The 16,169-nt window shown below is 41.2% G+C and overlaps 1 protein-coding gene across 1 annotated transcript in view; it reads right to left on the bottom strand.

Moving 5' to 3' along the window:
• Positions 1-6,158: 6,158 nt before the first annotated feature.
• The window catches only part of LOC138621666 (drebrin), a 31,453-nt gene continuing 21,442 nt past the window's right edge, over positions 6,159-16,169 (bottom strand). Inside the window, exons 5-16 of the mRNA XM_069699891.1 lie at positions 12,780-12,923; positions 12,411-12,488; positions 12,114-12,265; positions 11,910-11,964; positions 10,792-10,866; positions 10,519-10,630; positions 9,839-10,369; positions 8,911-9,327; positions 8,662-8,760; positions 8,430-8,563; positions 7,587-7,638; positions 6,159-7,472 (exon numbers count right to left, since the gene is read on the bottom strand). Coding sequence (XP_069555992.1) covers positions 7,336-7,472; positions 7,587-7,638; positions 8,430-8,563; positions 8,662-8,760; positions 8,911-9,327; positions 9,839-10,369; positions 10,519-10,630; positions 10,792-10,866; positions 11,910-11,964; positions 12,114-12,265; positions 12,411-12,488; positions 12,780-12,923 — 1,986 coding nt within the window. The 3' untranslated portion in view covers positions 6,159-7,335. The remainder of the gene's footprint in view (positions 7,473-7,586; positions 7,639-8,429; positions 8,564-8,661; positions 8,761-8,910; positions 9,328-9,838; positions 10,370-10,518; positions 10,631-10,791; positions 10,867-11,909; positions 11,965-12,113; positions 12,266-12,410; positions 12,489-12,779; positions 12,924-16,169) is intronic.

Genomic DNA, 16,169 nt, shown 5'->3' with positions numbered 1-16,169 from the left:
AAAAAAAAAATGGAAATCTGAATTCATGCAATATGGATATTGAATATTTTTGAACTAATTGATTCAGACCCGTATCTAGTTGAAATCAAAGAAAAACTCAACATAAGATGGGTGAATACTGAAAAAAAATTGCTCAACAAATATCAGATTGACTGATGTGTTAAAGTTAGACTGGGGCAAAAACCAAATACGATTACTGCAGTAACCCTCTACGCTGCTGTTGTGCGTCTGACAAGCTGTCATCAGGTGGGATATTCAATTTGCAAGCGCACACACCGCACTCACTCACTCACTCACTCACTCACTCACTCACTCACTCACTCACTCACTGTCTCTCTCTCTCGCTCTCTCTCCCTCTCTCTCTCTCTCTCTCTCTCCAGGTCTCACTATAGCTTCGTCCGGTCTATGTCTATCCTGTACTGTCCAGGTCTCTGCTATGTAGTCGACCACACATCCACATCAGCCCTTTATTGTTCCTTCCACTGTGGTAATGGAAACGGAGTCAATGCGGCACGAAACGGTAGGAAGTGGTGGCCAATGGCTTCGGGCCCCAGGCCCTGCATGGCCCCTTCATGGTTGGCATCTCTTTATACTCTCACACTCTCACACACACACACACACACACACACACACATATTACAGCACACATTATTCACACCACATTTCTCTCCCTCTCAGGATTTGACACACACATATAAGAGGGAGATAGGCAAGCCACACTGTAGTGAAAACACACACCACCCCTGCATCCCTTCAAATGGTAGGAAATCCTGGACATGTCAAGCACATTTAGAAAAATACTTGCGGTTCTGGAGAAATTGGAATCACTTCATCTCGGAGTAACATGATGCTGGTTATATTAAAAAATGAAGGGGTGCCCATATGGAAGCCATTGCAGACCTCATGCATGCACATACAAATCAAAAGAGCTCCATCCCAGCTGCTAATGAGGGTGACCGTGACGTTTTTATGTTGTTATCCTACTGTGTGGCTTAGGTAATGGCTATGGGATGGGAGGTTTCATCCACAATCTCACAGGGGGGTCCAAGCGGTATTGTTACAGGCTAAACACATTTTTATGGTCTTTTTAGCCTTAGAATTACAGTATCAGTTATACACAAGGCAGGTGGGGTTTAGTGGTTGATTAGCGAGATGGATTTATTTACTTTAAATATATCAAAGCAGCCAAATTGATACAGAGGGGCTGGTGTTCTAGAGTGAAAGGAACATGGAATAGAATAGAATAGAATAGAATAGAATAGAATAGAATAGGAGGTAGGCTTCCATTCCCATGTTGCAAAGTCCTTGTAAAATCAAAACAGCAGTATACAATTACTGTTTTTTTATTCCTCCAATGCTCCAGTGTGGCTTTCACATTTTCTAATTGATCTCTGTGTGAACAAAAAGATGTTAGATGTTGTGGTAATAATTGTCTGAGTGCTGCCCCTGGATGTCATTAGTATGAGTGTGTGTGCGTGTGACAGATGCAGTGCGTGCCTGTATATTTGTGCATCTGTGTATGTGCTTGCATGCTCCGGTGCTATCAGTCTTGGTCAGGTCCCTGCCCGGGTGTGTGAAGGTTTGTCTCCCAGTGTTGTTGCAGCCTGTGTAATCATGGTATTAATTATTAGCTGTTTGCTCTCCATCATCTACCTCCCCTGGGGCGGGCACCGTGCCTGGGCTGCCAAGGGCTGGCACTGGGTGTCTCATCCACTATAAATCTGCATGGTTAACATCACAGCCACTGGAACAGCAGTGTTGAAGCACCAAGTCGTACGTTGTACATGTCTTATGCAGGGTGAAAAAAAAATGGAATTGGTTAGATTAATATGCCTTTTAATATCAAATTAATCAAACATGATGTTTTTGCCTGCTTTTGTCATTGTTGTGATGCTTTTTTTTTTTTTTTTCCCCAGCAACATAAAGTGAGCCTGGATCATGTAGTTCAGCCAAGAAATAAACACCGTCTCCCTATGGGCTTCGCCTAAATGGTGTGAGAAAAGATGTCTCACATTATCCTGCTCGGTGTCCTCAGGCCAACCTGTGAATTAGTCTCAACTCTATCTGATCTCGTATGTGTCCTTTTCTCACACTGCCACCGGCATATCTCCATCACCCGCTAACACACGCGCGCTTATGTACATTTGTCTCCCTCAGATGCTACCATCGGCATCGCTCCTTCAGAGATACTTGTGAAATGAATTGTCTGAGAGAAAGTCACAGCATCTGGCAGTGATTGTGTTGCCACGGGCAGTGTGTCTGAAATCCAGAGCAGTTGTGTGTGTGTGTGTGTGTGTGTGTGTGTGTGTGTGTGTGTGTGTGTGTGTGTGTGTGTGTGTGTGTGTGTGTGTGTGTGTGTGTGTGTGTGTGTGTGTGTGTGTGTGTGTGTGTGTGTGTGTGTGTGTTAGCCACCGAGGTGCCAGGGGCTTTCACCACTGTCAGTCTTTAGGGTAAGACAGCTCACCCCATTATTGACCTCCAGGGCCTTCGCCACATTTACATGTCGACCGGTGACTTCTGAAAACAATTTAGTCTTCACTTTAAGGTCATGATTTTCCTCGACAATATTTCTCTATTCTCTATGCAATTTTTACTATTGCGGTGTATTTAAAAAATATGAAAATGTGTACAATCAAAAGCTTTCCAAAACACTTAAAGTCATTAACTGGATTGAGAGCAATTTAGAAAATCTTATGATCATTCCCTATTTTCCATCATTTATGTTGGCCAATTTTGCTTTAGTTGCCTTTCAGCTGTTACCACAGCCTTTGACATGTTTCCTATTTCTTTCAAATTCAATGATAGTCATAAAGACCAAAAAAGATCATTTTAGCCAGACACATTTTACGTCAGTTTACTGAACGGAAACATAAATGGTCAGTATGAACAAAAATCCAATAAACCTTAACCAGAGAGGGAGAGATTTCTTCTGGAACCACAGCAGAGTTAATAAAAAATGACTATGGTTTTCAGAGAAACAACCGATTTTCATTGTCCAGGGTAACGGCTTGAAGATGAGGTAAGAGAATTTAGATGTGCCTGTTGCTAGATTCAAAGCATGTTTTTTTTTTTCTCCTTTTTTTCATCTTTAGAATCAGGAAAATAAAGCATTTGTAGATTCTCTTGCATTAATTAACAACTACCAATGTTCCCCTGTGGTTTCCAGCCACTTTGAAGATTCCTTCACAATAGACTGAGAGACTTAACCATTTACAAACTGAAGGGGGAAAAAAATCTCTGTGATTGGATCACAATGCCACATGTTGGCTGATTGTAAGCACAGGAATTGTATCGTAAAAGCGAAAACCGCCTCTTGGGAATCACGTCAGGAAAAATCCTGAGTTGGAAATGCTGCCAACTAATTTTCACCAATGACTGGTAAAAAGAGATTTTTTTTTTTTTTAAATCCATTTTTATAATTTTTTTTTGCTTCAAGACAGAAAAATGTTCTAATCCTCGTTCATTGTTAGGGTTGTGTGGGACTGGCCGAGAAAAATAGCTTTTTGATGGCAATGGAGGGGATAGGGGGCTTTGCCAAAGAGGACTTCAGAAGTTAATGGGCCGGTTTCTATGCTGACAGTAAAATCTTGGCTCGAGCCATCATTAGCTTCCAAGGCGTTATCTACTTCAGCGGTTTTGAAGATTATCTTTAAAGGGAAAACAGAAAATGACAATGTCAAGAACAAGCGACATGTTTAAAAGCAAAGGTTTAATCGAGACTTACAGCAGATGGAATTATCACCAAGCTAAAGCTGATTATTGTCGGATAACAGTTTAGAGAAATTCTTTCTAGATAATTGTTGTAGCCTTAAAATTGTCTCAAAAGCAAACGGCATCGGTAGTGGATTCACTTTTTGATGCACCGCCATGCTAGCAATGGAGTTTCTATTGCTGGTCATTTTTGATTCACTGGATGAAATTGGTGACTGTTTTCCCTGCAGAACAAAACAAAATGAAACCCATTGTGTCAGTGAGGGTCCCTATGTACAAATACTGATCTTTATTTCAGCAGGGGAGAAGAAAACAGGAGCTCCTTATGTGTTTTAAGAATAACAGCTCCTGCCTGAGCTGTACTACACCTTTACTACAGCAAACACTACGGGCCTCACAGCACTTTACAGTGGGGTAGATCCAAACAGGCAGTTTTAGTGCGCAAAGATTGGTAACCTGGAGCCTTTTGAAAAGAGTCGCTGACCCCGTCCTTCATGTTTCCTTTTGCAGAACACTGAGCCAACAAAAAAAGAAAAAAAAAAAAAAGAAGTCCTATCTGGTCTCACTTGCACCGACAGTACAGTAAAGAAGAAGGTAGACTCAACTCAGAGTAATGAGACTGCTGCGGTAAGATTCTAGTCTCTTTTAAACTGACATCTTTCCCAAACACGTAATTAATCACCGAAAGTTGCAGTAAACTATTAGTTTGACTATGACAGGCAGGAGTCTCGGAGTTGCAAGGAGAAGAAGAGGTTGTTTCAGAAATGGGATGCTAAGAATGGTGGGCGTATGCGGTTGCGTGTACTTGTGTGTCTGTGTGCACACTTTCGTGCGCGTCTGTGCTTATCCTCCCCTCCAAGTATCTCGGGGGTTGCCAGAATCGGCTTCAGAGCAGAAACTCGGCCAATAAGCCACGAGCCATCAGCAGCCAGGTCCGATTAGGTTTGTGTCGTTGGCATTGTGCTGATAACACTACAGTGAGTGGCACTTCCCTACCGCCATTTCACCTCAGCCGTCCCACACTTGTCAGTCCTCCACCGGTCAGATAGGGTCTGTCAGTTAAATAAGAGATAAAGGGAAAGTCGGAGGGGAGGGGGGGGGGGCGTAGTCCTCTCTGTTAGTTTAGCACCATAGTCGAAGGGTTTTTGTTACTGACGAGGGTCACAGAAGGAAGGAACAGCCTCAAGACAAAGAGGACGGCACATTAGCTGGTGTCTCCCCATCATTCTGTTTAATCCGAAGAGACAGACAAGGGATCTCTTGAGTTGTGGGGATGACCATGGGAACGGGGAACTGGAAGAGCGAGAGAAAGGGGAACACAACTGTCGAGACTGATCTGCCTTCACGTTCTGTGTGCACAGATGTCCTCTCACTCTTACTTTATCTATTACTTCTTGGCTGTTTATCTTTCTCATGCCATTTTTTTTTCTACTTTTAAACTTTTAAGTTTCTTTTTTTTTTTTTCTATCTCTCAATCTTGCTCATTTGAGGCTTTTACGGTCTTCTTGCCAACCAATTAGTATTTCATAAGAGGCTCATCACCTTTTCACACATATCACTGATGATTAGCCTTCTGGGAGAACTTCGACAGAATAGTCTCCTGGATAGATTTAGTCGGTCTGTCAGCAGGCATCAGTTCAAGCAGGATGAGACCCATGTCAAACATTACCTCTCTATTTTGGAACAGAGGCTCAGCTGCCAAACACGGTTATTGAACTGGCACTACGAGCGTAACCCCCTCCCCCCCAAAAAAAATATTAAAGGTGTATGGTTAAGAAATATTAATGTCATATTCAATCAATCATCATTACCCTAGGGGAAAATCCTGTTTAAGGTGTAGAGGCATTAGCAATTTTTAGCTTTGGAAATGTCAGGATATCCCACTTTTAAAACATGTGCAACAATGAGCCTCCTCTCTGCCTGTCAAAATATTTTGCCTTTTGTCCTGAGGAATCTGTTCAGTTCAGTCAGCCGGTGCTCAATAATGTTGTCAGTGACAAATTGGGAAAGGCAATGTCTCCACCTATAGGTGCAAATATAGCACTACTACAACTATGTTTTTTTTTCTTTATTCAGAATTAATCCATGAGTTCAGTAAAAACAGTGTATTATTGAAATCAATGTTGAAAACATTAAAATATTTTTGAATTCAGCCAAATGCCTGAAGGGACATGTGTTGTTATTTACGAAAAAGAGAAAAAAAAACCTATGCAAACCACTTTTTTCCTTAGTTTTAAAACAAGTTCAGGACTTGTACCATTAGCATGATGAAAGAGTGGCAATGCTATGAATTGATATCGAATGTGGACAGTTAACAGCTAACAATTAGGATACTATCCATTACAGATTCTTTTTCGGAGGTTTCTTTACCATTATAACACTTAGACGCAGAACCCGGGTGTCAGTTTATTCACTATAGATACACTTTACGCTTTCCTTTACCCGTTTTAAACTCAAATTGTGATGACAATAGTCTAAAATTACATGAAAATTCTTTGTTTTTAGACAAATAACTTCCCACTACCACAGCACCGAAGCCCTCCAGTAAAAAGGTTTGTTGAAAATTGTAAAAGTCCAAAATAAAGCAGGAGACAAACATTTTAAAGCAGTTTCAATTTTTAGGTGCTATATATTTGTAAGTCTGGAGTAAATACAAAAAAAAACCCAGATACCATGAAACAAGCATAGAACATACAAACAAACAAACAATAGAAAACAAGACGATCTTTGCTTTTTTTTTTTTTTTTTTTTTATACATTCTTATATACATTGTAGTGTATTATGATATTACAGAAGATTAAAATTGAAAGAATTTTTTCATGTCATCTGTGTGTCAACACAATTCATTATTTTGTTAAAAATCTAAGAGAAAATAAGATACAACATGGTCACAAAATGTATGGAAGGACATCACCAGATGAACAAAATACAGCCCATCCAAAATCCAGTCAAGCACACCTCTGCTTTTTCATCATTTGTTATGCTTCTGTTCTGGTTTGGGTAATTAATCTGCGCTGTAAGACTGTCAGTAACAAACACAGTGCTACAAAATAAGTCAGGAAACACAGGAAGATGATTATAAGATGATGTCTGATACATGGATACAAATGGTGAGATGAGTGGAATGCTTGTTATATGTGTGAATCAAAAAGGAGACTATATACAAAAAAAAAAAATCGGTGTGTTTCTTAGAAGAAAAGCAAGTTTGTGATCATTTGTCATTGTGATCTGATCTCTACCACCAACACTTCCACTGTATCTCAAAAGGAAATAAGTTATTTTGGTCCAGGAAAAGGTCTTTGCTATTTTATCCAAGAAAATGAGGCTGGGTAATCTCTACATACTTGAGAGTATTTTGTTTTTCTCAAAAACATCAAAATAGAAAGTCACACTTTTCTTTATGCTTTCTGCAAAACAGGCAGTCACATTTTTCTTTATTCTTCCCACATAATAGAGAGTACAGAGTTTCAGTGGGAGGATTAAGGTAAAAACATGCATAAACGTGAGGGAAATGGTGTCCCTGAGTGTGTGTGTGTGTGTGTGTGTGTGTGTGTGTGTGTGTGTGTGTGTGTGTGTGTGTGCGTGCGTGCGTGCGTGCGTGCGTGCGTGCATATGATGGTGTGTCTATATGGTCTCTACATAATTGGCAGGGAATAAACCTTGACGGCCATCTTTGCTCCACCCCCTCCACCAGGCTTTGTCCACCATTTCCACTTCCCTGATGATGTCACCCGGTTCAAAGGAGATCTCAGATTCGTCCTCTGTGGGAACCACAAGATAAGATGGTGGAGACCCGATAATCATGGTGTAATTATTGTAAATGGAGGCACTTTTTGCACACATGCGTGGCGATTATCCTCTAAACGGCAGCTTACCTGCTTGGTAGTCATACAGAGCTCGGACGCACATTTGACACTCGGCTAAAACCTGAAGTAGAGAGGAAGATGGAGTCAGAGAAAGGCTATAATCGAGAAATATATTTCTTTTTAAACTAAAATTCAAAAGAGTAAACCACTTTCATGAACAATTTCTGAAATTAACTTTAATTTGAAAAAAGTCAGGCTTGCGATATCCTGTTTTTCTTTTTACCAACAAACCCCATGAAAAGGTTGAAGCCATCAGTGAATTCAACTGTGCATTAAACTTCAATTGTTGTGCAAAACCAATTAAAATACACAACTGAGCGATAATTTTCCTCTTTCTGGTTTATTTTAAAGCCTACATGCCGTGTTCTGCTACTGTGAAGACTCAAACAGAGTGTGTATAAATCCACTGCGGTACCCAACAAGTGCTCTTTACTGTATTGGCCTGTTTGAGTCCTCAGTACCCAACTGATGTAGAATATTATCCAGCTTTTTTATGTAATTATCTTGGTGTTAAGGGGCCTAAAGTGAGGCAACGTCAGAGTACTGAGACACTCTAATGACCTGTTGGCTTCCATCTTGTTGTTGGATTTGTTGACAATAAGAAAAATGTTGAACTGCACTGACCCTTAAAAATATTCCTCACCAGTCATTGGAGATGAAATTATTTAACACAATAAGAACATTTTTGTTGCTTGATCATATTAATGGGATCCATTTTGAGTTCATAGACCTGTGTAAGAAATGTTTTTTAACACAAACCAACCAAATATGTGATAATGTTTTGAATTAAGAAAGAATTTGAATCATGGACTAACACCCTGCGTGAGTAGTACGAGTGTTTCGATAAAGCACCTCTTGTCCATTTTCGGAGATCTCCTGTTTCTCTTCCCCGCTGATGTCATCCTCCTCTGCAGTGTCATGAAGCTCGTAGCACCCAGTCAGCTCTGATGTGCTGCGCTCTGTGTCAGATGGACTCACAGATCGCACTGAGGAAGACAAGTGTGAAAAGTGTTATCACAGTCCGAACAGCACTAATAACTTGATGTATTAAATACTAAAAACTGGAACTGAATTGTTGCCAAACCTATTCCATTCTGTTCTTCTGTGTCGTCCCCATTTGTGATCCCATTGGTTGACGGGATTACAGTCTCATGGCTGATTTCTTGACAGATTGGTTCAGCATCTGAAATAATCACTTGTTAGTGACGGATTATCAAATATCTTTCAGAAAGCTGCTGCACATGATTTAGAAATTGTTTATGACAGTGTACAGTAACAATAAACCTCATAAAATGTTGATCCGAATAACGGGACACAAGAGCACGAGGGCTACCTGTGACTGCTGTCTCTTCCTCTTCCTCTGAAAACTCGACAGGCTTAGCAGGAGGCTGACTGTCTTCTGGTTGGTTATCCTCCTCTTCATCTTTCTTTGCTTCCTCTTCATCCTGTGCCATCTCCACCGACTCCTCCAGAGATGGAGGCTCAATTTCTTGTTTTAATCCTTCCACTTCCTCCTCTTTGTCCTCCTCCTCACGCTCCTCCTTCACCTCCTCTTCTTCCTCTTCTTCCTCTTCTTCCTCAGTCTGTGCTGGCTCTGTGGTCACAGCCCAAGGCCCTGGTTGTGTTTCAGGCTTATTTTCCTCATGCTCCTTGACATCCTCTTCCTCATCCTCCTCCACCAGTACAGTCTGCACTTTGTCGCTAGTGTCTGAGACCAGCTCAGCGTGCACATGGTTGGCTGTGTTGAGGTCTGTGGATTGGAAAGATACAACACTCCTAAACATTTACAAAGACTTCTTCATGTCCCTGAAAGGTATCATTTTTATACACACCCCTGTAAATATAGTGTGACCCTTACATCTTATTAAAGCATCCATGGAGATTGTGTATGTCTTCGGCAGAAAAACTTAAGTTTGAAAGATTAAAATGCACAATTTGACATGACTAGGAATATGTCATTATTTAAGGAATATTCCATTTTGACTGTGACTGTCATTTCAGTATAACAAGTACCTGATTTATAGTCCCTTGTTCACATGTTTGGAGTATGTGGAGTCATTTTTGGCAAAAGTATAAACCGTAACACATTTCTTAACAACCTATATTTAATGTCCAGTGATTCATGACCTTAACAAACCAGTAATAAGCGCAATTATTTGCAGAGTGACATGCTCCTCTTGTTTCATCACTGTGAGTGTTGAACATCGTAATATTTTCTCATATCCGCCTTAATGTGAGTCTTTGTATGGTGTTTACGTTACCTGTGTTTGACCGTGGACTCTCAGGAAGAGGAGCTGTAGGAGCCTGTAGAGGTAGACCAGGCTCGAAGCACAAAGCTGAGTGCTCTGGCAGGGTTTGGTTATTTAGTGGTGAGGCAGGCAGGGCTTCTGTATGGGATTCAGAGGGGTTGTTTTTTACTAAGCTGGGGGGCAAAGAAGCCAAGAGAGTAGGGGAGGCTGGAGGTGCAGAAGGTTCTGTAGGTGACGTAGCTTCAGGCTCCTGAATGGAGACGTTAGTTTGCGGAATGCTGGGCAGGGCTGCAACTGGAGGGGCAGGGCGAAGAGGTGATGTGGGTGGTGACATGGGAGGTTTGGGCCTTTGTGGAGAAGTAACGGGGCGGAAATCGGGGCTCATGGGGGGAGACATGGTACGGTAAATGGGGGAGGGAGTAGCCCGGGAGAAGGGGGAGACCAGGGGAGAACTACGAGGGGAGGATGCCGTGCTGTCTTCTGTTTTAGAGAAGATGAAGGCTGTGTCTGTCAGGCTGCGCTGGTATCGTCTGAATGTTTTGCCTGGAGAGAAAGAAAACCGTTTGTTAGCAGTTCAAAAAACGAATACACAATGCACATCCAAAACCTTGGAACCGCATGCTCTCCAGCTTCAATGAACCTGTCTGGATCTTCTTATCAAAACACGTAGCATCATCTGTTCAAACTCATACCGGTACGGGAGGATCCAGGGCTAGTGGGACTCTGTGATGATGATGATGATGACAGCTGCCTGAAGAACTCCCTGGGGTTCATGGAGCGTTGGGAAACTAAGACTGCTGCTTCCTACAGGTCAAGGAATGTACAACAAGCAAGAAATTGAAATGATGAAACGGTCTTACTTGAGTTTTTGGTGCAGATTTTACAAGTGACAAATTTGTGGCCCATTCAGGTCTTTGCCGGAGCAAAGTTATCTGCATCTTCATGCGAGTATAATAATTACTTACTGCTGCTTTCTCTATGGACTCACTCCTTCTTAGGCGAGCCCTCATGTGGTCTTCGTGTTCCCTCTGCTGCTTCTCCTGTGGGGCAGAAACACAGCACATTTTCTGTATCTACACACAGATGCTCCCTGAATGCACACTGCAGTGCACACAACTGGTGTGTGGCCAAACTGGTCTGGAGAGTGTCAAATACAGCAATATAAATTCAACTAGCAGAATTCCGTGTTTCTCTTTCGATTGGGACCCCCCCCCTCCCTCCGGAAAGAACCGCGTTTAGGCCAAAAACCTAGTATATGGCTTGACCCTGTGTGACACTGGAGGGCTTTGATTTGAAAAGTGTAACTTTGATCTCTCAGTGACAGACGCTCTCTCTAGCTATAGCTCTGACCCCGCTGTTGCGGTCCAGTTGAAAATATTTTATACCTGTTTTTACCTCATTTATGAGCACCCACTTCTTACTAACTTAGTGTGAGAGTCTCTGCTGTGTTTTGCAGGTCGCGTTAGTTACTGTCTTGTGATGTCTGTGTGTTTGCCAAATATACTTGGTCAGCTCTCAGGGAACCTGGGCGTACCCGCACACGTAAGTCTATGTTTGGGAGAAACTGCACATCGTTTGAACCTTCAGCGAGCTGCTCGGAAACGGGTAAAGAGCTACCGGTAGCTCACGAGTGACGGGTCGGAGACCCCCTGGTTATAATCCATCACTTGACTTCATCTTTTGCTCCCGTGATAATTACTCATTATTGCAACCTCTAGTAACTAGAGGTTGCAATCACTGTAACCTCCTGGCCTGCCAGTAGGTGCAGTTGGGCCTGCCGGTTTAGTTGGCCCCTACTAGCCCATATATTCGAGACACGTGATGACAAAACTGCTATTTAAATAGTCTTATTATAGTCAGATTGGGTGTCAAGTCATATACGCAACCCGCCACTGAAGCAGAAACTTTTCTCCTACTCTCATTTACTACATCTTGTATGTTAGGTAACATTTGAAAACACATTGTATTTAGACAAAGTGGGAGCAGAAATCTTTCATGTCAATTTATATGCATCCATTCAGAGCAAGTGAGGAGGATTCATTTCGATTCACCATTTTACATGTGAACAGTGTGAAATTCGTACCCATATGGATTTCTCCTTTTTGCGCATCTCTTCTTCTTGCTCTGCCTGTTTTCTTCTGCAAGACAGAAAAATAAATGAGACGGCTCCATTTTATTATCATCCAAAAATCATTATCCAAAATACATTACATGTATGGTGTACTTGAAAGCGCTTTGGTCTTCCAATCTATTCAAAATATAAACGGGAAAAACCCGTTGTTCCAACCTCTGCTCCTCAATCATCTGCAGTTTCTCGTTCATTTTTCTGTCTCTCTCGTCCGCATCCCTTCGTTCCTTCAGAATTCGTTCTCTTTCAAGGCGCCGTCTCTCCTCTGCTGCTCTTCTCCTCTCTTCTTCTTTCCTCTCTTCTTCCTCACGCTGACACACACAAAGGGTCACAGCATGAGCCGACATGTTACTTTCAGTATTAAAACGGAAGCTCCCTTTTAATATAAATGGACGTAAAAATCCAGCTAAACTACATTTAGCCATTTGGAATAAAGTGAAGGATATTTGGTTATACCTCTGCACGTGCCCAGAAGGAGTCTCTGTTTATTAGTCTCATCTCCATTGCAGCATTAGTTTTTCTGTAGTTTGTGCCCTATGAATAAAAAAGGAAAAGGGAATAGTAAATATGCCAGAAATTCTTACATTTTATACAAAGAAAACCATTTTGTATTGTATTATATTGTATGTTTTATAGTAATTATGCTCAAAATCTAGGCAAAAACTATATTAATTTGAATAATTTTCATACGAATGACTTGAATTGATACATTTTCTGGAAGCAAAAGTTAAACTTCAGACACAGAAGCCACTAAAGAGACACTATGTATATATGAAAGTCTCTGTCTCCATCTAATGGACAGATGAGGTATTGCAGGAGACTCACCACTATTTCCTCCTTGTCTGCAGACCGAGAGCTCTTTCTCACCCACTGTGTAGGAGTATGGGCTTGGGCCTTGCTGAGCTCAGCTCTTATCCTCTCCTCTGCCACATCCTCTACCTTCTCTGCACTAATAAAAGCATGTGCTTCCTAAAACACACAGGGCAGAGGAGTGAAAAAGAGATGGCAAGGAGAGTAAGACAGATGTGAATGTAATCCAGCCGGTCATGCTGTACTGTAGCCTCACTTTCTCACGCTGACGTACACACACACACACACACACACACACACACACACACACACACACACACACACACACACACACACACACACACACACACACACACACACACACACAAAGAAAACCATGCACAAGAACACACAGTCCCTCTGGTGGTTTTCTCTTGGTCTGACTTGAAGTTGCAAACATGGAGCCAAACAGTTGTGCAACTGCTTCAGTTGTAAGCCTTGTGGGAGAACAAAAACAGCAAGGGTTTTAGTGTGAGGACAAGTATGCATTGGTTTGGATGGTTATGAATAGGAGAAGGAGGAGAATGAGAAGTAGTGGCTAGAGAACACGTGAGAAGGGTGTGAAAGCATGTGTGTTTCCAAAAGACAGAAAATGATCAGAATTGGCAGTCAATACGTCATTTGAAAGCATGAAGCCTCAAAATTCAAAGTAAACCACTTTCAAATACAAAACAATAGTTATTTGCAAGAAAAGGGGATTTACCGGAAAACAGCCCACTGCTTGAATATATATATATGTGTGTGTGTGTGTGTGTGTGTGTGTGTGTGTGTGTGTGTGTGTGTGTGTGTGTGTGTGTGTGTGTGTGTGTGTGTGTGTGTGTGTGTGTTAAACATGGGCTGAACTCATGTTTGTGGATGCACACATCAGTATGTAACCAGAACCTCAGAATAATGTCCATGGAGAGTTACTCCAGGTTTGTTGATGGAGCCTCCAACAGGAAACCACAGCTTTATCTGAGTGACAATACTGACACTGAGTATTCACTGTGGCCTGTTATACATGTCAGTGTAGTGTATAATCCATATCACTCTGGCTGTCACTGCCAACTTGTCTGGGCTCAGAGTCCAGACAGCGACACTGGAGAAAGTCATGCAAACAAACTACGGTCTACAACAAATCTCCCGAGAAGATTGACAACCACTCATAAAACTGATAACAGGACAGTTTGCTCTCTTTATGTTAGTCACGGAAGATTTAATACAAATCACCTCTAATTCTTTTCCACACTCTTGACATAACATGGCTTGGAGTCATTCTACAGCATTCAAAACCTTTTTAATTTTTTTTTTTAATTTTTTTTTTTTTAGATGTAAATTGTGTGAGATTAAATGTATACCTCCTCTCACACTCTCATCCTCCCTGTACTCCCACCTTTCACCTTGTTTCAACCCCATGGAATTTCATGTCATTGGAATAACATTAAGTGACAAATCAGAAAGAAAAACGTTCTTTAGCTCAAAGCGTTGTTTCAATAGTAAACTGCTCTGTTTAGAAGAATACATCATGCATGCTCTCGATAATTTCATGGGTAAATCTCAGTACTGCATAGTGACTAGGTGGGATGTTTCATCTGTGTAGGATTTGTGGCACTGATGACCTTGGCAAAAGCTCACTGTGCGTACAAGAATATAACCTGTCTGGGAGGAAAAGGAGCTCAGGGGTGATGTGACAGGTTGAGAGATTTTCTAGCTGTAATTGGGCTCAACTCCACACAAACTGTCTCCCTGCTCTGGAACATAACTGCTTCCCAGTCTCCATATTCTACTCAGGAGTGGTTCAGACTCAGAGGCAGTAGATGGATGTGGGGATACTCAGGTTTCCCCAGTTGAAGTTTGTCCCAGTTGACGGATGGGTTACTTAAGATAAATGTCATAATTGGCATGTGAAATTCAGAATTTAGATTTTCTTGTCTAAATCTTTACTGCTTTGAAAGTGTTTACTTTTCTATAAAAAGGCAAATTGCTCATGCAGTGTAAGAATACTGATTTCATTTATAGTTCATTCTGATCCTTAAAAGTTATATTTACAGATCAATTTACAATCAGATTTTATAAGCTAACATAAGATAGGTGGAGTGATGTTCGTTGACATGAAACTAAGGCTTCTGTTCTCGAGTGTGTGTCAGAGCGAGATGACAGGTGAATGATCTAAAGTGCTTCAGGGTTTAGTGCCTTGACCCAGGCATGTTGCTTTAGTCCTTATTCACAATAGAAGGACTGTTCTATTTCTTTCTTTTTTTTTTGGAAATCCAAATCTCCTGCTCTGGCCTGGTGCCCGGCCATCTTGTGGCCAAATCAGGGTATGCTTGTTGTAGGCTTGATGAATTAAAGGTGCATTTTATATCATTTAAAGTTAGAAAAGATTGAACATTCTTATTTCCAGTTTTACAGCCCTTTTGTTCACATATTGTCATCACTTCCAATATTCATATCTAGCACACTTAAACGCATACACATGTAGAACAATGCAAACTCCTGCATCTTATTCATATTTTGCTTTTCATAACTTAATGCCACACGAGAGCTCAGTTTGTAACACACCCAAATTGTCTGCTGCAGACTCGCCTTGACAAAACCCCCTCCCTGCCAGCTGGGACATGCAGCATAGCAAGCCAGAAAACCAGAAACAAGGTGAAAGAAAGATCTCCTATCTTTCTTTCACCTTGTTTCTGGTTTTCCTCTTGAAAGAGAAGGAAGAAAAGGAATAAATGACAACAAACAAAGTATGACAATATTCTAAGAAACAAGCATTTGACGGCCTAGATATTATCATAAGCCCGTGTATGCATGGACGTATCCCCAAAGTGTTGTTTTCCATGTCATCGCAAGGTCAAGTAAAAAAAATGTTCTAACAATCAGGTCTGTATAAAACTATAGCATCTGTTTATACTTTGCCAAATGTGGACATTTAGCAGACAAAGTTGTGGGTGACATAAGTAATAATCTGTCTGTCTATCTGTATTCCAACAACTGAGACGGTGCCAAAACAGTCACATATTCGTTTAGATTTTTTTTTTTAAAGAATCAAGACGAGAGAATTGACCTTAAAACAGGTAGGCTGTGAGTGTCATAAGACTTCGACTTTGTTTGCAGTGTGCAGCACTGGTGGATAAAGTTTTTGTATCCTCTATCCGACGGAAAAAATCATGAAAAGCACGAGTCCTGCAATTTCAACTTTACCTCAGTAAAAACAAACTAACACTAAATAAGCACTTTAAAAACTCTAAAAGCACTTATTTTTTTAGAGGTGCTTCCTTCAGCATTACTGCAGCTCACATTAATGGTAGAACAATACACAGAAATAAGTCTGTTGCAAATGATTTTTATATTATCAGTTAACAGGTTGACATTGTTGTACTTAATTCA

The sequence above is a fragment of the Brachyistius frenatus genome, unplaced genomic scaffold (genome assembly GCF_029030835.1).
Source record: "Brachyistius frenatus isolate BFR_SWC_R1_liver_20210118 unplaced genomic scaffold, ASM2903083v1 Contig_31, whole genome shotgun sequence".
NCBI lineage: Eukaryota > Metazoa > Chordata > Actinopteri > Embiotocidae > Brachyistius > Brachyistius frenatus.
This window is presented reverse-complemented; position numbering and strand designations above follow the sequence as displayed.